The sequence below is a fragment of the Poecilia formosa genome, unplaced genomic scaffold (assembly GCF_000485575.1).
Source record: "Poecilia formosa unplaced genomic scaffold, Poecilia_formosa-5.1.2 Scaffold462, whole genome shotgun sequence".
Taxonomy (NCBI): Eukaryota; Metazoa; Chordata; class Actinopteri; order Cyprinodontiformes; family Poeciliidae; genus Poecilia; species Poecilia formosa.
Genome location: NW_006800401.1, coordinates 360069 through 381687, shown reverse-complemented (window position 1 = coordinate 381687; position 21619 = coordinate 360069). Strand labels below are relative to the sequence as shown.

The following is a 21619-nucleotide window of genomic DNA, read 5'->3' as shown; positions in this document are numbered from 1 at the left end:
TTACGGCCTTTCACAGATGAGTGTGAAAAGCTACAACTTCTCCTGTATTGTTTTTCCCACACAGACAAAAGGCAGTTCAAACGATCCCAGCAAATCATCTGCTGTAACTACAAGTAACATAAAGGTCAATAGGCCAGAATACATTACTAATTTCAAAACCACAATTAGGGTATTTGAATCAAGACATGTTAAGTTTTAAAACTAGCTTATTTTAAATTTATTTTCTCAACAATACACCTTTCTGAACAGGCAAGGGCGCACTTTCTCCGTCTATAATCACACATTAAAGTGACTTGAAACCATTCCTCCAGACCCGGGCCCCCATGGGCACCCATCCGAGCCCGGGCCGCCCCCCCTTGGGCTCCGTGCCTGGTCATGCTAGCGCCAAAACCTTTCGTTGAAAACCAAGGGGTTTTTTAATTTACGAAAAGTCCAATTGCGCAATTATATGGTCAATGAAAACACAGCTACTGAACACACATCATTTGAATTGCATTTCTTACGTAATGGAAACATCACAATTTCAAAATGGTGTTTTGTCAACATCAGGGGGATATCGACATCGTTTTGCGTGCTTTTGCATTGGAAACGCAGTGACTGGTGACTGCGAAATATGGATTAGTCTGATTACAAAATTATAGAGTTTCTTCTGAAATTGTGTAAAAACCTTTGAATGATCTTGAAGACTAATGTGTATTTACATAAACACAGTGGCTAATGTAAATTTGATAAAGGGTTAAACTATATTATGACACTGATCTAACTCAAGACAAAATGGGGGAGAAAATTAAAAAAATGTTCTTTAAAATGTAATACTAGAAAGCAGGAGACAGGTCCTCAAGAGAGTTTGATGACTATCTTTTAAGAGCATCTAATTCTTGGTTTGAGGGAAGAAGAAAAAAGAAAACTGCGTAAATTGTCACATGGTAAGCAAAACGCAGCAGTTTCCAGAAAGGCAGGTTCTCCTTCCTTCAGCTTAGAGATAAAGTGCTGTGAAAAAGGAAACGGAAAAAAAAAGAGCAAAAAAAGACTTGGGGTTTTCACCCTGACGTTTCGTATTGCAGATCACACAGTTACTATCAACGTAACCACACGCCGCAGTCAAGCCACAGCTTTGTTGTCAGCTTCACGTACGTTTCCCCGTCGTCACTTTAGAGAGGGAAAACGAGAAACATGAAAACTACAGACTAGTCACTTTGAGTTCAGGAGGTACGAAGTAATCAGAAAAGCTCAGAACTCTACTGAACAGCGCTGCGAAGGTAGGCTGCTTTCCTGACTGATTTTGGTGAACAGGTATTGATTTTAAGCCATCGTTTTTTCACTACAAGTCTTGAATGATTCTGGCGAGAAGTTATGTCACCTCACTCTTAATATCCTGAAGCAGATGACGATAAAATCGTGTGTTCGGAGAAAACAACAAAGCGGGTTTCATTGATGTCTTTTTCGGCTAAGTGAGATAAAGCTGTCATATTGTGATAACAGCTTGACAACTTTAAGCAATCGTGAAAGCCTTTTTCTTTAGCTTTTGTTGTGTGTCTCTCTTGAAGTTTGTTAAATAAAAAAGTATTTTAATGTGCTGATGAAACATCTCCATTTAAGCCACACATGGGGTAAACCATGTGAGGTTTTTAAAACAAAGATTTCAGTCATGGTAAACGCTCACAAACATTTAATTCTTACCCTTTGACTGTATTTTTATAGTAAAATTAAAAATTAAAAGAGAAAAGGGAAAGTTTTTGTCTATTTGAAATGCGTGGTAAATGCAGGAAACATGTGGAAAGTGCAACAAGATAGAGAAATGACGCTAACAAACGAGGAGGTGGGTATAAGACAGCCAAACGTCTCAGAGTATCCAAAGGTCATCTGCTCAAGGTGGTGACACGACCAGGTGTTGTTGTTTTTTTATTACTGGTACAGTTAGGGGATTCAAATTCTCATTGGACGAGAACTAGTGAGAGATCGTTTTAAATCCAGCAACAAGCCCACACCTTTCTTCCACTGAGTCGTGGCACGTTGTCTGGTGCCGCTGCCGCCGCTGCCGGGGTTTACATTGCTCACTCCCACATGTCACATCCTGCTGTTGAGCCAGCTTCCATCCACCCACTTTCACTCAGTTATGAAAAAAAGCCATAAATTGTCATGTACAACCAGAAACAGAGGTAACAAAGTCTTTGTAAAGTCCTGGCTGAGGAAACTAGATAAAATGTGACTGATTTAAAAGTGAACTCAGCTTTGTTGAAATGCCAGGTTTTTGATGAGACCAGAGCCGGATTTGCAATGATGCGGGGCTCTAGGCTGGATCCAGCTTTGGTGCCCTGTTCTCTAAAAAATATATATATGTTTTTTACTAATTCAAGAACTGTAATTTTTACTAATTACAGTTCATTAATAAGTAGTCATATACACCAACGTGTATGAACTGATTTAATAGTAGGTTTAATACGTTCCCTGTCCAACAGCACCATGTTGTTCCCAAAGAAACAACTAAAATGTTATTTTCAAATATCCTGATATTGTTTTTATTTATAAAATCCCAAAATATTGAGATAACTCACCGGAAAAGTTCAGTTTCAGTAATTGTACTGTTTCTATATTTTCTATGAATATTGGATAACTGTATTAACTCTTCCGTAGTGTATATATAATCTTGTGAACTTATTTTATACCCTTCTCCTGACTGATACCTTGTTCAATGTGGTCACATTACCCATCGTAACCTCTCTGTGGACCAGAGCAAAAGTTAAACGATGTAAATGCCAAGATAATTATAGGACAACTGGACCTAACTTTAGTATTATCAGATTGTCTGTAAGCAATGTGAGGCTTTTACCCCAGAAGACTGAAGGCTGGAACTAAAACTAAGGCTGTTTTCACACCGGACAGTCCGGTAGGCTCAGTTTGATTGGGGACCAAAATAGCAACATTTGTTACATTTTCAGCTGGTATGGTTCGCATTCGCACAGTACTTTGTCAAATGAACCAAACCCTCTGAGAAACCTGTTCCCCCTCTTGCCTGTGGTGGCGCTGCACCGAGAACCACTGCTGAAAATGACACGCAAGCCTCTGAAGAAGACATAAAGTGCAACCTCCTTCTTCGCAAAATGTGAACAAAAATGTAATGGTGTCAGATTTTAGTGGTTGCAGGATTTCTCCTCTGTCTTTGCTGAAAGACTGCGAGCCATTTCACCTGCTCTCACATTTGTTTTGGTTGTAGTTACCCAGAATGCCGTGCGCCTTAGTCTGCTTCCTCCTTTTGGAGCGGTCTCTGGTCTGCTTGCGTCGCCACCAGAGTTCACTTCAACCGACGGAGACCTACGGTGTTAGGAGGACCAGAGTTCGATTGCGTAGTCACACTTCCACAAACGAGGGCTGGTGTGACAGCCTGGCGGTGAGAATACGCCCCAATGGGTTCATTCACACCAGTCCTGCTTAGTCCCTTTAATCAAACTATCAGGTGTGAAAACACCCTAATGTTCTTCAAAAAAGAAGAACATTAGGGTGTTCTTCTACACCCTAATGTAGAAGGGTAGCCTTCTACATTGTTTTACTGCTAAACCGTACAGTTATTAAGGGAAGGAGAGTTTGGGAGTGATTTATAATGTTCTCTAGTTCTTTAGACCTGGAGTTTCAGAGGTATGTTCACTTTTGAGAGCCACTGCGTTTCATAAGAGGTGAACTGGTTCACTGTTTTTTGCAACACCACCAAAATAGGCCACTCACTTGGCCTATTTTGTGCTCAAACACTCAACCTTTCTTCTTACACTGTACAACTTTAGTGCAAAATACCAATCACCTTCATAGAATCTACTTTTCCAAGAATACAAAAACAGTGAAATTTATCAGTAAAGAAAAGGACATGCCTCCACCTATAGTTCAGCCAGATGAGAGATTTGCACAGTATTCCTTCTTTAAATGCCTCAGTTGACAATAAAAAAACAAAACCCTGCACCTTCTCTGTTAGATTTCAGTCTTATTACAAGTTACCAGTCAATAAAAAGTTATAGATCAGGACATGACCAAATGGGTTTCTTCTTTGTTTATTTCTTGTCAGAAAACAAAAGTAGATTTCCGGGAAGAAAAAGAGGTTAGGAAGTGGGTTTTTTTCTCTACTTTCTGTAGTTTGTGGTTGTTTTCTTGCTTAGGTCTCTATAAAAACAGAGTGAAAAAAAGAGAGTCTGCGTTTTCAGTTTTCTGTTGGACCTGATCAGGGGAAGTCCAAATGTCAGAGGAAGACAGAAACAGAACATAAATGTAGATTTTTTTAAAGCTATAGGCACAGTTTAAGTAGAGCCCTAACAAGTGAGATAAGACTGTTTTAATCTGATTATACTATTAAAAATGTTGTTTCCAAACATGTTGCTGCTGTTTTGTACATGGGTTTAAAGGTTAGCTGAAGTGAGTCACTCAAATTTCCAAATGTGACTCATTGTACAAAACTAGGCTGCTCTGAATCTCGTTCTGTGGCTTTAAAGCTTGATGTGCAGAAGCATAACTGATGTGGACGCGACGCTTTGGGTATGGTGTGTGGTGTTTGGGCATTTTCAGCATGAAAGGTACAATGTTGAAAATGTTTGCAGATTTTCAATCTCAGTCAGGAGATAGTGCGTCTCTGTCCGTCCATCTGTCCGTCCGTCCATCCAGGCCTGAGTTCTAATAAGACTCAGTGTCTCAGCAGCAGAGTTATGTAGCAACATTACTTTAGCAACTTTAGAAATACTCTATTTCTACTATGCTGTACTTTTTTCTTTGACTTAAGTCATTTTATCATGAAGTATTGCTACTCTTACTTGAGAGTAACATTTCTGGATACTCTGCCCACGTTGACTAACTTTACAGAATGAAGAACAAGGTTGTTTTAACTAAAAATCCACTCATGCCTGCAGTTTTTCTTAAAGTTTCAAATTGAAAAAAAAAAATGACTTGGAAAAATATTCACGTTTGCCTGATTTTGTTATTTTGTAATCATCTTACCTATAAGAATTATTTTCATTTTGGTCTTTAAAATACCTAAATTTCCAAAAAGCTTTACATTTTGGTCCATCTGATGATGCCATTTAACTTCTTTTTTTTTAAGTGGCCTGTTTTACCAAATCCTTTTTATACCCTTACTTGAGTAATTTCTTAGATGGTTACTTTTTACTCTACCTCAGCAGTAAATGGTTGATAATTTATCTGCATTCTGACACTGATATAAACCAAAGGAAATCCCATTATTCAACTGTGGACTACTATGTTATGGTCTAGTAATGTAAACGGGTTAGTGACATTTTTAGCCTGGTAAACACCAGGTCCTTGTTCTACGCTTCACTTCATGCGAAGGCTCTCGCATGAAGTTGATAAACGTTTGCTTCCTGGTGGCATGGACTCTGTTGAAGTTTTGAACTTTGCCCAGTCGCTAACATTTGGCTGTGACTTATATAATGTGCCAGTTGGATGCTGTGATGCAGATGCTCATGCTAATTCAATATTTGTAAGAGTGGCCAAAACGGACTGAACGGCTTCGTTCACTTCCTCCGCTACCGTTGTTAAAAATACGGGCAGACTACGATTGTGAAACGGCGCGGAAAATCGATGTCATCGTTCACAACTTCTCCTTCTGTTTGCTGATAGAAATTCTACTGGAGGAATCCAGGTCAACGGGAGAAATCCCAGACAAAGAAGTTAAGGGAGATGAGAATCAAGCGGGAGAAATCCCAGACAAAGAAGTTAAGGGAGATGAGAATCAAGCGGGAGAAATCCCAGACAAAGAAGTTAAGGGAGATGAGAATCAAGAGGGAGAAATCCCAGACAAAGAAGTTAAGGGAGATGAGAATCAAGCAGAACTGAGTAGGAAGGAAATGAACAGGCTAGTTCAATATACCGTCAGTGTTCCAAATAATCTTTCTGTTCCAAACTGGAAAAAAAATAGGTCTGAAAGAAGCAAAGTAAATTATAAAGAATCATTTTGACTTGGGATATTTTTGCACAAAAGCAAATAGCCGTTAGATAAGGTAAAGGTTATTGGTGGTAGCTGTAGGTCACCAACCTGATCAGAAAATCTGACTAAAAGAGAAAAGTGCAGTTTCTTTCCAGAATAACCATTACATATTACTAAAATATCTACTTCTTCTTTTCTTGTTACTGATAACACACCAAAGCAAAAAATACACCCTTCACTTTTTTTTTTTTTTTTTGCCTCTTTTCGGTAAACTATATGACTTCTAAAAAAGTCCCACCGTCTAATCAGATTAAAATTGCTTACAGGGGTGGAGGTGTTATTGAGCAGGATGTGCACCTGTCAAAAATAATGGAACATGTTCTGGTTTTTATAAAAACACTCTGACCTTTTATTAAACCGCACAAACAGGTGACCGGAGAAGGTGAGAACGCCTGCACATGGAAATGAAAGAACACGCACAACGCTTTGCAGAAATAATTAGAATAATAGCACTGATAATAAAAAAAAGAAGCAGTCATTAATTGTTCCATTTATTAGTTCGGGGAATAAAAAATATTGTGCCAAAGACTTTTATGTTCTCTTGGGATTGCGTTATGACTGGTTAAAAAGAAAAGTTTTTAAAAATGTCAGCATTAGCACTGACTGAGAATCGTCTCCAGCTGTTGCTCCTGTTGCTGTTGTTGTGCAGAGACGTTTGCAGGGGGGCTCTGGTGTGCTTCCTGGTCGCTTTGCATTAGACTGCAGTAACCGCAGACCACAAATCCTACGTGAACCCACACATGCATTACTTTTCGTCCTGTTTGTGACTCATTTCAAATGCTCCTGTGATTCTGATGCAGAAGCTTGAGAGCAACCAGGTTCAGTTGGATTGTTTCAAACTGTTGACTGTTGCTCAGCAATCGGGTAAAAGTGCGAAGCAGGATGCGAAGGGGGTCAGGGTCGTGTCAAAATCTAATGCATGTTTTGTAATTTGAGATTTCGCATCAAGACTGTCACATACTGACCACATTCACAGCTTGTTTCTTCCTGTGTTCAGGTGCTACGGAGCCCCCTAGGGTACTATGGAGTACCACTCTCTGTAACTGCAATATTTTCCTTTTGCGAGGGAACTCAAAAGACATTTTTTTCCCCATTCCCTCTTGGGGGCTCTGTAAGATCCACAGCAGGTGTTATTCTAGAAAATCCCTGCTCATCACAGGAAGAGACAAAGAGCAAAACACTTCTCTCGAAAATAGATTTCTTACCATTAGAGGATGTTATTTGAAATGCAGAAAGAATCGGCTTAAATTGAGAAAACACGGCTTTTGTTCATGAGGCAGCACTTCTCAGTAGTGATCTGCCACTAGTTCAGACGTTAGTTTCTGTGTTATCAGTTTATCTGCGATTCTCAGTGAGATTCATACTGAAAAAAAAAAAAACCCTTCTCTGACGTTGTTCCGCAGCAGGTGGGAGGAAATAAATTGAGCAACTTGAAGAAGACGCTGAGCTGATTCGCAGACAGGTAAGATGCTAAATGTTTCTCATCTCCGCTCATGTTTATATTCTTCTTCTTCTTCTTCTAAAAAAAAAAAGATGATTTATTACTTATTGTTGTCAGTTTTGAAAGAGGGATTACTTTCTATCAGAGAAACACAAGCAGAACTGATGATTCTGTGTGGCCTGCCACAACAAATGGTAGAGGCAGGGGAGACTTTTCATTTTTAATTAAAGCAAAGTTATTGCTTATATATTAAAGTTTTCTACAATGGAAAATATTAAGCATAACACAAAGTATTTGACTTTTAGCAACCATGTTTTCTCCTTTCTCTTAAATTTTGTAGTAAATATCAACAGACTGAGAGCACAAATCTGCTTTTATTAATTATTTAATTAAACCTCGCTTGATACAGCAGGCATTTTTAAAGAGACACCGACACAAACCCTGAAAATATGCAGAATCTTTTTCTTTATTTTTTGTTTTTTTTGTGTTCAAGTTCTTTTGAACCCAAAGGAATTAATCTGCAAACTCTTTCTTTTATTAATTTGAAAAACTCTTTACGTTTTGCATCTACAGTGACTTAAGCTTTCATTTTCTATGAAAACTGAGTTATTTAATTATTTAATTTAAGTTACTGCATGCTTAGCTTATTGTTGAGCAGTGTAAAATCAAATGCTGGAATTTTTTTTCGGAGTTTTAGAAAACTAAAAAATTCTGACTTCCCCATTTTGGCCCAAAATGTTAGAACGCCACTACGTTAGGGGACGTTTGAAGTTCAGAAGTAGATTCAAACAGAGAAAAGACATCTAACACCTTTTTGTTATCAAAACAATTCTCATTAGCGATCTTCCAGAAGTTCAGAAATGACTTTCTGTCTTATTAATCTTATCTGCGGTTGGTGTGTGTGTGTAAAATCTGTACTCAGAAGAAGAAAAAAAGTCGTCCAACACTCTTTCGCTGCAGGTGGGAGGAAATAACTTGAGGGATAAAAAGCAGACCTTTAACTTCTCGTCTCCTCTCAGTGTTTTGCTCTTCTGAAAGGAAAAGGATTTATTACATGTTGTGAAGTTAAGAGAAAAGAGCCGACTTTCTGAAATGTGGGAGTGCTTTCCTGTAGAGGACATGTTGTGATGAGATTTGCATACAAGACATTTCGTAGGAAATGTTTTACCAAAGGTTTTTCGGTTAGAACATCTTAGTCTGTTATACCTCTACACCCACATCTCCAGACACTGTGGGAGACTGTTTTCATTATTCAGCTGAGGAACAACAATTAATATTAAAAGAGTCTCACCTATGTGACTTTTTACCACTTCTAGTACATTCTAAGTACTTTTATTTAAGTTTTTGGATTTTCATCATTCCCTCTTTTCCCCTTCCACATTTCCACGTAACCAACTTTGTGCAAATGACAAGTTTTTTGTTTAGCACTTTTGCTGATTTTGAAAACATTTAGCTTCACATTTAGCTTCCCCTAAACAAATATTTCCACATGAATTCTAAAGCCCTAATTTTCTTGGCTGCTTTGTAAACTTTCAGTTGAATAAAATTTGATACCACTTATAGTAGTGCTTCTATTTTGAAAGAGGTTCCGACGGAGCTATTCCGTTTCCTCTCCTCACATACGTTTTTGTCAAACAAGAAACATACAGCAACAATACAAGACAGCAGAAAACAAAATGTAAACATAAATACAATATCTAAGAACATTATAGATCATGTAAATGACATTAAAATTAAATTAGCACTCCAGGGTTGCGGTCTTTTAAGGGCAGATGTAATTTGAAATTAAGTTAGCACCTTAGCTTCTGCTAAATACCCCGTTGTTACAGTTCTTTACTTTTTGCGGCGTTGACGTTTATTATTAATGCTGTAAGGTTAATGCAACTAACATTTTAGTTAGTTGTCCACCACTGAATCTCCTCAGTTAGCTAGTAGCATGAAGACCAAGGGAAAGGTCAGGGAGTATCCCAACCTTGTATGTAATATTTATAATAATGTTTTTTATATATATATTTGTTAAAACTGTGTCACTCTGTCATGACAGTTTAGAATGAGACAGATAACCTGCAAAAAAAAAACAAAAAAAAAAAACAATCAAGCTCCTCCACATTCTAGTGTGGCCAATTGAAGAAATGCACCTATCAAAAACAACCAATCGGAGGCAGGAGGAAGGTCTTAGTGCTGTCAACCAAACTGGTGTACACGCTGCTAAACATGTTAATGATGGCAAAACATTTACCATTACAGAAACACTGTTTATCTGACGTCATCTGTGGCTATGCTAACTAAGCTTAGCTTTCATGGCAGACTGTGCTATCAGGAAGATGCTGTAGTGCAGCAACGAGCAATGGGGAGGATGTGAGCGGCACTAACACAAGCATGATTTACAACGCCTGTATCTTCCTGTCTGTGATTGGTTGTTTCTGTCTGAGCCATGTAGCTTTGTAGTTGGCACTGGGAGGAGGAGGAGAAGTTTGATTCTTTTCACAGATTATCTGTCTCATGCTGTACTGTCAAGACATAGTGACGGTTTTAACAAATATGTAAAGGACGAATTTGTTAAACATTACCTGCTGCAGCTTTAAATCTACTGGTTTACTCAAATAATAGTGTCGTGTTTGTCGAGTGTAATATGTGAAGTTGCAAACACTGTGATGTGCCATGAAACACGGTGAAGCGATGTGAGCGGTAAAACTCCCGCTCACAGGTGTTTTCTGACCAGGTGTTTTCTCAGTACGTGTCAGTGGAACCACAGCGCAGTTGACCTGAAACATTTCCTAACCCTTTCTTTGTATTTCTATACGTGTGTTCAGTAAATTGGTGTTGAAAATAATAAAACTTCTTTTCTTTTTTTTTTTATATTTGTCAACTACAGGATGAGAAGAAGAACAGCTAGAAAGTAACTGATATCCTCAAACCTCCTGGCCACACGTTGGAAATCCAGCCATCCTAGTGATTCACATCTCAAAGAAAATAACTTGTGAAAAAATGGTGACAACTAGGATAGGACTCTTCCTTTTCCTTGTACTTTGTATCTGCAGTGCGAAAGCTGATAATTGCCCCAGCCTTCCTCTAAAGAGTGAGTCATTTAACTCGATATTTGACCAATACCTGAAACTATTCTTCTTTTTACGTTAATTAAATGCCCACCTTCTTGTTTATAGGTCTAACTTGCTACAATGACTACAACGATGTTATAAACTGTGTGTGGAACAGCTCTCATGTCCAAAATCTTACAGACGATGTGTGCACAGTACATGCAAAACATCCTAAGTCGTAAGAACAGCAGCAGTATTTTCCCCTACATAAAATGCTTCTAAGTAATGATGAAGAAAAAATAAAGGTTTTTCTCTTTTAACCAGGTACTATAAAGCTTCCTGTGAGCTAAAGCCCATTGATGCCTCAAACCCAGCTTTAAAAAACTGCTCAATGAAATTCTCGAGGACCTTTACTGTGAGTATACAACATTATTCTTTGGCTTAGCAGGTTCAAATTGGCAGTTTCTGCTTCTGGAAAAGCTTTAAATCTTAAATATATCTCAAATAAAATAAATGTCCTAACTAGCTCTCAATTCTTTTCTACTTTTTTATGCTTAGTCTCAATTTAGCTTTGTCAGGAATCATGTGTTCAGTTTTACAGAAGCATAGAGGTGCCACTCAGGCTGATAAAAAACAGACATATGTTAAAATGTTATGTTGTTCAAAGGTGAAACAAATATTGTCAGGAGACCCAGATGATTTAATACAGTACTTTAACAAATGTATTTCTATTTCCCCCCCTATTTTAATCCATTGCTTGAACCCTTTACTCAAATGATAATGTCTGTATTTGACGAGACAGAAAAAGGGAAAATGTTTCATTTTCGAAATTTCAAAATTTTTCTATTATGTAGGAATGGCTAACAAAAGCAGATGCTATTGCTTCTTAAAATGTTTAAAATTGCTGTGAATTTTTCTGAAAGTAAAAATTATTTTATTAATTTTCAGTTCCAGTCATTTCATAACCTAACCCTTGATGTGAGCTGCATGCCTTCAAAACATCGTGAAGTCATTTACTACAAGCCAGCGTGTCACAGTGAGTATAAACTAAGCACACTGCCTTGCTAAAAAAGAAAACTGCTAAAAAGTGCTGGTTTGTTGTACATTCGGCTATTTTTTGGGGGCTGGGTGTCGGGGGACGGGGGGGTAATTTTGAGTTGCGGGTTGAAAATCTAAAGTGACAATAATAAAAGTATGAAACCTTTATGATTGTATGAAAGGTTAATCCTTTTCAGAAGCGTTCTTCAATCGTAACCCCATTGATTGCTTGTGTGTTTTTAACACGCACTAGCTGAAATCACAGCTTTAGCTTAGTCTGGTTAAAGGTGCTGCTGCCAAAAGCATCAATCAATCAAATTTTATTTGTATTGCACATTTCAGCAGCAAGGCATTTCAAAGTGCTTTACATCATTAAAAACAAAAACACAGAGTCAAACAAAAACACAGAGTCAACAGGTACAAAAAGTCTGGTTGTTTTTAACAAGGACGCATCTGTAGGTGTAAATGTAGCTAAACTGCTGAACATTTATTTTAAAAAATACAGCTGTTCTCAGTAAGTCTTTGTAAAAATCACCTAAGTTTTACAGTCAAAAGTCATTTCCATGTTTATTGAAACAAGCAAACAAAAAACATAGGTGTCCCGTGTAAAAAACACAAAGCACATAGTTTGCAACTAATTAACACAAAATTATAAAAAATTAATCCTGGAAGACATTTCATTGTAGACATTTTGTACAGAGGAACTGTTAGAGCCACCATTCATAGGTAGCTATCATTTTGTTTTTCTAATAGCCATGTAGTAAAGAAACTCTCATAATTTAAAAACCCAATAAGATGATTTGGAGTTTTCGGTTGTAATGTGACAAATCTGTAAAAGTTCAATGAGGAGTAAAAGTATTTTTGCTAGGAACTGTGTAACCTATTTGTGCATTATCTGACAGCTAACATCTGAATGTTGGATTTTGCAGTAAAGTTGAACCCACCAGGACAACCTAATGTAAACCAGACCACTGTGACTTGGACCTATCAAGTTGAAAGCGGCAGTAGAATTAAGTATTTCCAATTTGACCTACAGTGGAAGCAAAAGGATGAGTCATGGACTGTAAGTAAATATTTTAATATATTATAATAAAGGCTGCCACATACTTCACCTGGTCAACGGGCGCAGCCACGCGGTTGCAGACCGTTTGAATTCGGACAAACTGTTCCTCAAAAGTATCTATGTCTGTTACGGATACAAAAAACGGATAGTGCAAGCGGACTAGTTGAAGCTTGCACTTCAACTAGTCCACATGACACATGTTACCTTGTGTCATGTGGGCGCATTTCCACATGACACAAGGTAACACACTTCTGACCAATAATACAGCACACCACCGCACAGAGCTCTGCTGGCCCGAGCCAACAAAATGGCTGCATTCTACTGATGAAAATGATGCAAATTTTTGTGATGCATCCACATCAATAGTTGCGCTTCCATTATAAATGCGCGCAAAACATTGTCAATGTTCCACTAATGTTGAAAAAACACAACTTCACATTTGCCATGTGTCCATTACGTAAGAAATACAATTAAAATCACACGTGACTCTGTTCATGGAATAAGTCATTAAAATAAAAACAGACTGCGGCATGATCATCAAACTACTTCATATCGTCTTCTTCATGGTTTGCACCAGTGCCAACACGATCACGTGACCCCTGCACTGCGAGAGAAAAAAAAAAAAAAAACATTTCCAATGCAGTTTTGCAAAATAAACCAACTTCGGTACGGCTGAAAAACTACCTCTTCCTAGCACCAACACTTTTTATAAAATAACAGATTTTTTTTCTAAATTAGCATGTTTGCATTAAGTGAATTAATTTCCAAAATGTCAAATTGCTCAATTATATTGTCGATGTAAACGTGGCTAATGAAAAACGATTCAGCAACCTCAGATGAAGTATGCTGGGTCTCAACAGTAGACTGTTCCAATGAGAGATCGAGAAACTACCAGCCTGCTGACTGTGTGTACCATCTGTTTTTTCTTCACAGGATCTCCCCATTCGGAATAAAATCGTCAATTGTAAAATTATCTGCAACACTCAGCTGGAACCCAGTTGTAATATGAACAGGATCGCTCAGCTGGATTCCAGTTGGTTCATAAAAGATGAGACTTATGAAGCTCGTGTTCGCGTGTTCTTTGAAGAACCAAATCTTTCGGGAACCTGGAGTGACTGGAGCCCGACGAGTTCATGGGTGTCAGAAGTGGGAAAAACCCCAGGTAAAATTTTAGCAAACCTGAACAAAGGTTTTGTTGAACCAATTTTGATAACAATAACAATGGAAAACAGGAATGTTGCAGATCAACTTTCTAAAATTTAACATAAACCGGTGCATCCCTCCCAAACACAACACACTTTACAGAATCTCTACAGCAGTACCAACTCTGTCAGTAATGTTTCTCAACTAATGTGACCTTCTGTGTTTTTCAGAGTCGTTTGTGGATTTTCCCACCACCAGGGGGTTTTTGATCGTGGCAGTGGCGAGTCTTTTCCTCGCCGGCGTAGGCCTCTGTACACGCAAAAAACAACTGTGAGAAACTAAGACCATTTTCCAAAAACAGTTTTGTTAGATTTGTGATGTGTTATGTTGAGAGTTTGACCCCAGTTGGGTGTCAGCCATCTTTGGCTTTGGTTTATGATGGCGTTTTTAATTGTTTCAGGATCTACGTAGTGAAAAGCTTTAAAGGCGAACCCATACCGGACCCTGGGAAATCTGAAATTTTCCAGGTAATCAAATTTATTTCTCTTAATTCTGTTTTTGTTGTTAATTTAGTGGAATGCTCTTAAAGCAATACTTAATTTATGAAAAATCTTGCAAAGCAATGTTTTAAAATATAATTTTTATGCTAACCCACCTTATGTTTTGGCACAGGACTGGTTTTCTCTGAACTCAAAAGGTCAAGAAGTTATTCCTTCTTCAAAGCCTGAAAAATCTGCAGTCCAAGTGAGCTTTTAGTTTTTTTTTCTGTTTTTTTTCTGTATTATCTCAATACTTTCACGTAATTGCTGTTAAAAAAATTCCTTAAAAGATCAGATATTTGTGACACAATACTGAAATGGGAAAGCTTACAAAGTGTTTAACATTTAAGACATCAGTCAAGGAAAAAGAGCAGGAAAATGAAAAAACAAACAAACATCTGAGCGATTACATATCCTATTTACTTTCACATAAACTTCCTATAAACTTATCATCAGAGTTTCACAACAAAAAGATCAAACAGAAAATGGAGATGGTACCATAGGAAGACAGAGTGATTGTACAGCAGTGACAACTAAACTAAAATTTACTACAGAATGTTGTCAAGTTTTACTCTCCATAACCGAGGTAGTTATACCATAAAATTAAAATCTCAACAATTTATTATTGAAATATTATTTTTGGACTATTTCAAAAAGTGAAGGTGGGTTATGTTCCAGGTGCTGTAAATGTTTCTATTAAATAAAAGTGATTTCAGCCCACAGTCCTCCTTGCTCTTTACCTGCCCATATTAATGAAGAGTCGAGTGGAAGAGAAAATGTAAAAAAAAAAAAAATAAAAAATCCACCACATTTACTCTCACAAATGGAGCATGGCTTCTGCCATGATGGAACCGCAATACAACGTCCTAGAAGTCTGCCTCTAGACCTGAAGAAAGAGTGAAAAAATAAAACCACAGCAACATCACTGGGTAGTGTGCGGTTCAAGTTATTACAAGACGTATTTAGTGGCAACCGTGCTCCAACATAGAGCTTAGCGACATTTAAACTCATATAAAACATCTGCTTTTTTTGGTTCCATCCATTGAATTCTCCCCATCTTTATTTGTTTTTTCTGCAGATGTGGCTAAGCTCCCACTTCACCGGGGAACACGTTCAGTCTTTCTTGAGCTCAGTGGATATTGTCTCCTATGAAGTAACCTCCACCGTGGACGCCATGAAGTTCTGTAGACCAGAAATAAAAATTATGCCAGAAAGCAACAGCTGCGACTCCAGCTGCTCCAGCTTCTCCAACCCCAGTTACTCTGAGCTCTGTTCTTCTGATTGCGCGCCCGGTAAGAAGCTGCAGCCCTGTGCGCCCGACGCCCCTTACAAGCCAGCCGGTGGCCGAGGCGAAGAACAGGACTCCGAAAAGGAAAGCGAAGCCACGGTGAAAAAAGAACTGGAAATGGTCAAGTTGCTTTTTATGGGTGATGATAAACAGAAGGCAGTGATCATTTCAGACTACGAGAAGGTAGAAAAGCAGCAACTGCTGCAGCAGGCCGAGAGGTTCAGGCTAAACAGTGTAGATTCGGGGATGTGCAGCTGTGAGGAAGTCAGTCAGGAGAGCATGGAAGCAGACAGTATCAATACAGCCGACGGACACGACGAAGGGACGAAGGAAGGAAAACAGGAGGACGAGGAAGGGGAGGGAGGGAACGCGAAAAAAATAGATTTCCAGATGTTGTTTGGTAGCAGTGGGAACGTCTTGGGCAAAAACTCTATCCAGACTTGTTTAGATTACAAACAAATCCCAAGGGTGCAACCTGAAAGCCCCGTGCCTCCGTGCCAGGATTCAGGCGTTTGCATGACAGCGAAAGAGAACGAGGAACAGCAAGACAGCACAAAGGACGAAGACAAACCCTCCGAAACAACCCGCTTCCTTTCCCCACATCATCCTCCAGGGGCCCTACCACAGCAGCCTTTAAGCACCACTCTGAGTTCGTTTTTACCGCCTCTCCACGGTAACGACATCCTGAAGCAGATTGCTCTGTCAGGTAGCATGCTGAGGCAGCCCTGTAGCAACGGCTACATGCCGGTGAAGCAGAGAGAGAGCTGATAACAGACAGCAGGCCTTATGTCGCAGTCGGACAGCACTCATCGTTCCAACAGAGGGCGGTGCTCTTAATGAATGTATTTTCTCCGTTTTTATTCCAGCTTATTTATCAGTCTGAGATACGAGGCACAACATGAGACATAACATACATGCTATTTGTATGAAAAATGCCTTTCCTTAGGGTGCTGTGGTAGTGCAGGGGCAAAGCACAACCCACGTATTGAGGCCTTTGTTGCAGGTTTGATTCCTGGCCTGACGATGTTTGCTGCATGTCTTCCCTCTCTCATTACCCTCTTTCCTGTCGAGCTACTTTCAAACAGAGGCCACTAGAGCCAACAGAACCTTAAAAAAAGAGCATTTCCTTGTAACCATGGATACTGCCTTGCTGTGCGCCTGAAGAAACTATGTTATTATGGGTACACAATATTTTTACATTAAAGCCACAGAACATCACTTTTGAAAAGTATTTTTTACACGTTTGCTAAAACTGTTGCTATGTTATGACAATATGATATAAAACAGATAATCAGTGGTCAAACCTACCTCCTCTGTTAGAGACTCTTCCCGATAACAGAATGTTAGGGCTAGTTAGCATAGCCACCGATGATGGCGGATAAACAGTTTTCATGTCACGATAAGATGTTTCTCCACCATTAGCACATATCATGAGACTGATTGACAACGCTAGGACCCTCCTCCTGGCTCTGATTGGTTGGTTTACACAAAGAGCAGTGCATTTTTTCAGATAATTAAGAATTTATCTTTTCACAGATTATGTGTGTCATACTATACTATCACCACATAGTAACAGTTTTTACAAATTTGGGAAAAAAAACTTTTCTTTTTTTTTTATTATAAAAGTTACATACTGCAGACTAGCAAATGAAAGCTGTGATCTTATCACAGTATGGCTAAAGCCAAAAGTGCAACATCTTAATGTTTAATTCATTGTTAAAGTGAAACTGTGAAGGTAAAAAAAACCCTGAAATTTATCAATTATGGATCAGTTATGGTTTCTGTGCAATTCATTAAAAGATATTAATTTACTACTATATCTTCAGTACAGCGGTCATAGTGGAGGACCAGGTTCAGTTCTGCTGGGGCTCTGGTCCCCTTATTCCCCCATCTAGAACCACCCATGATGAGGTCAATTTGCCTTTACACAACTCACAAATTTATTTTTATTACAGCAACTCTATTGTGTAGTTTTGAATAGCATATTTTTATAGATTGTTTTTCTTTTAACAAAGAATATTGTAACTTTTTCAGGTGATCCCTTTTCTTTTGTTCTTTCTTTCTTGCTTTTTTTTTATTTTTGTCAAAATGAATAAAAATGCATTTCTGCTATATATGATCTAATGTGAGTAAAATGTTATATTTTGAGGATGCCCTGCTTGCTTGTTTATCTAAGCAACATTTAATAGCATAATTTCTGCATGCAACAATGTCTCTGTTTCACATGTGTATGGCAGCTTCATGATGTATCGATCAGTGACAAAATATTTTTGAACATTCATGAGGCTTTATATATATATAAACTATTTACTTAAGATCTGAGTTTGGTAAAGATGATGGAAATAGTTCCCTCTGATAATGACACCCACACTGATCAGATGACATATTGGCAGCTAATATATTTTCCAATACTTGACCTTATTTATTTCCAAACATGGCGGAGTAGTTGTGCCACTTTTGAAATGACTGTTATGCCTACTAGTAAACAGTTTGTTTATATCATTTCTTTTTATTGTTAAATGTAGAAAACTTACCTTGCTATCATGTTTTACTTTTATTTTACTATCTCATAGTATACTGGCATTTGTATGTCAGTAAGCAAAATTTGAAATTTCTGAATTTTTCTCCAAATATTTTCCTTCTAAGAAATGTACAACAAATAAGCAGTACATGTAAATGTAGATAAAATACATTTTAATACACATATTAAAATGAAAACAGTTCTGTGTTTTGTCTTGCTTTTTTTTACTTAGACTTGAATGGATTTAAAAAAAATATTTCCAGAGTGAAATCTTTTAACTATAACTCTCTTTTTAGTGGAGAAAAGGCTTATTTCTCCCTGGTTTTACTTTTAACCATTTGACTTTTCAAACAGTGATGCCTCAAATTCACCGTGACATGCTCAATACTAATTTTACCGGCTGAATATGATTATTTTGATGTTATCAATGAAACAAAAACATTTCCTGAAGACATTTTGACAGAGTCAGACACTTGTTTTGCTTGAAGACGAGCCCAATGGAGAGTTTTGACCAAAAACCATGAAACCTACAACAACAAAAATCATATTTTCTATTAAAAGCATAAAAATGATGTGGAAAAAGTTCAATCTGCAGTCACAATAATATCCTAGGTATATTTTTCAGAGAGATTTCCAAAATGTATCTGATTAGTAACTGTGGCAGTAAAGCAGTGAATGTGAACATGTGAAAATATAAAATAAAGTTAGCTCCAGGCGTGGTAGACGTAAATAATCAAATTGTTGTTGCAGATGTGCTTATTGCACCGCATCCTGCCCATTGTGTGTAATTTTTCACCACGAATTCAGAAAACGTGCCGGGGAAAATGACAGCAGAAACGAGCAGCAAGTACGACGACAGCAAAAGGATTCTTAACAGAAATCAAAACCAGACGATGTTTAGAGACGAGAAGGAAAACCAGTGAGATATGCCGCAGTTTTAGAAGAAATCAGAAAAAAAAACGAAAAAAAGAACATGCTTCCTCACATTCTGAGGTGACGTTTAGTTTTCACACATGCAAAATGCCTTCAGATAAATATATAAATGGGTGGGTTCAGATCAATGACTGAAAAGCCGCCTCCTGTGGTGACATTTCCTGGTAATGAAGCATAATTTGTCTTATCTGTTGGGAAGATTAGGTGTGAAAAACTTTTTTCTGATTTTACTCTATCACTATATCAAAAACCAAACCCTGTAGATTTTCCGAAACAGATAAGCTAGTTAAACTTTTTGTTAATGTGTTAAAAGGATTTCCTGAATGACAACAGCCAAGCACACATCAGCAGATGATTATTCAGTTTTACAGGGTTATTCTTGCAAAAGACGGATAATAGTGATAGGGTGATGTGAACAGAGCAGTCATAATGCCAAAAAAAAAAAAAAAAGTATGTATTTGTAAGAAAACAACATACTGACTGTGAAAAACTAAGTAGGTTATGCAAAATCAAACCCAACAGGAAAGCTAATATGAGGTGAAGGCAAGTCGTCAGGTTTTCACACATGCACTGGCTTTCAAAAGTATTCATACCCTTTTAAACTTTCCCATATTTTGCCACATTAAACCACCAGTATGAACATATTTAATCAGAATTTAATGTGAAAGCCCGACACAAAGTGGTACACATTGTGAAGTAGCAAGAAAATGATGTATGATTCAAAATGAGGATTTTTACCACTGAAAAACAGAAAAGCATGTTGTGCAACATCATTCAGCCCTGTTGAATCAATACTTTGTGGAGCCACTTTTTGCCAGAAGGTTTGTCTCTACCAGCTCTCTGCATCTGCAGTCCAGTGGTGCAACTACAACACATTTTCCGAACACAATTGAAAAGGCAGCTGAATACTTCTGCACACCGCACTTTTCATGATTTGATTTGAATCATGCATAATTTTCTTTCAACTTCACAATTATATGCCATTATGTGTTGGTCTTTCACATTAAATATCAATGAAATATATTTATGTTTGTGGTTATAATGTGACAACATATGGAAAAGTTCAAGGGGTATGAATACTTTTGGTACCCACTGTATTTGGAGACAATTTTAAAGGAGAAATGCAATAAAAAAAAACTCATCTAAATTTCTCTAATCTATATTGACTAATACATGTTGAGGCCTGAATAAGGAACAAACTACATTTTTAATACTTTATTAAAAATCCAGCAAAACTCTGAGTTGGAAAAACCTTTATTTTTTTCAGAAACTGAGTTTCTATAAGCATGTAGCTGGTTTTCTTAATCAAACAGGATGATTTCATTTCAGCCTGAGTTCTGAAAGAGCCTAGTTTTAAAGGAGAAAAATAGAACTGCATTTAAAATGTCAAAAACAAACGATAAAAATACAAACAATTTGTGATATAAAACAAAAATAACTTCTGCTTGAAGGTCCAATCACGGGTTAGGAAAATTACCACAACGATGTAATGAAATGTCACCGTAACTAGTCACGTAAAACATGTCTAACTCAATACATGCATCTGCAGCCGTCACTAAACCTTCACCTTGGTCCTGCATGTTTTTTGGGATTTTTCTTGACAAGTCGCTTTCTTTGGAACTGCACATTAGCATATTGATGTTTTGAGATGAGTCACTGAGAATCATATCAATACAGTTTGTAGTTGTGAGCTGACAAAAGTAACAGAAAGATTTCTTTTCAGGCTAGCATTTCAATCAGTGGCAGAGCTAGAAAATCTTCCATGGGGCGGGGGTCTAAGTAGAGGCCCCCCTCTGCCCCCGTGTGGAAGACCTCATCGATTAAAGTATGTTAAAGTCCACCACATGCAAATCGACAAAGAATCCACAAAAACACTTAAAAACCGTTTATTGTACTACTGCTTCCACTAAGGGAACAGGCATTTTTAAAGTATTTTTGTCTTGTGTGGTAAAATATATAAAAAAAAACATTTACTTTCTGTAGCTCTCTCTCCCGGTTCCAGCTAAACGGCCCACTCATATTGAACGCTTTCACTGGTGTGTTTTGCATTTCTGGGCAACCAAGTATCAGGTTTGCTCATGAGCTTTAACGTGTCATGAAATTCACCTTCTTTTCAGAGGTTTCAGTTTCAGCCTGGCTTTGTGAGAAATATTTTGAGTAGCTGTCAAAAGCAACATTTCAGCTAGAGCGTTAATGTAATTCTGCTTTTTAAGAATTTTTTGTTTTAATAAAATCTTCCTTCCTTTTGAGTACAAATGTAATTTTTTTTATATCTGTACTTTGCATTCACTGCATGCTGAAATGGCATTCACATCTGCACACGCGGTTAGTATAACCACTGGTGGACAAAATATTCAACAACGTCAAGATTAAACTCAAGTTATAGCAGCCGAGAAAAAATACTTAAGTATTCAAAAGTACAAATTATATTTTCTAACATCAGTACATTGCTGTGTTGTTTACTGCATGTTTTTATGGAACACAGTAACTCTCTGAAACCACACTGTAAAAAAACAAAACAAAAACATCTCTAATTTATAGTAAAATACCAGCAGCTGTGGTTGCCAGAATTTTACCGTATTTGTACGAGAAAATCCATATAAATACAGATTTGACCATATATATATATATATATATA

General features: G+C 37.6%; 1 protein-coding gene across 3 annotated transcripts; it reads left to right on the top strand.

The window, feature by feature from the left end:
- Nucleotides 1-262: 262 nt before the first annotated feature.
- On the top strand, nucleotides 263-16296 carry LOC103156074 (interleukin-2 receptor subunit beta-like). Of its 3 annotated transcripts, XM_007577985.2 has the most exons (12): nucleotides 263-1259; nucleotides 7381-7439; nucleotides 10294-10497; nucleotides 10583-10694; nucleotides 10781-10871; nucleotides 11405-11492; nucleotides 12424-12557; nucleotides 13491-13719; nucleotides 13931-14030; nucleotides 14161-14227; nucleotides 14373-14444; nucleotides 15318-16296. In XM_007577985.2, exons 3-12 carry the CDS (start codon nucleotides 10407-10409, stop codon nucleotides 16293-16295), a joined length of 1962 nt encoding a protein of 653 aa, XP_007578047.1. In that variant the 5' UTR covers nucleotides 263-1259; nucleotides 7381-7439; nucleotides 10294-10406; the 3' UTR covers nucleotide 16296. The 3 variants fall into 3 exon arrangements, with proteins under 3 accessions (XP_007578047.1, XP_016519519.1, XP_016519518.1); XM_016664033.1 differs by lacking the exon at nucleotides 263-1259 and having other exon boundaries at nucleotides 5775-7439; nucleotides 10583-10691; XM_016664032.1 differs by lacking the exons at nucleotides 263-1259; nucleotides 7381-7439 and having other exon boundaries at nucleotides 9532-10497.
- The last annotated feature ends 5323 nt before the right edge of the window (nucleotides 16297-21619 follow it).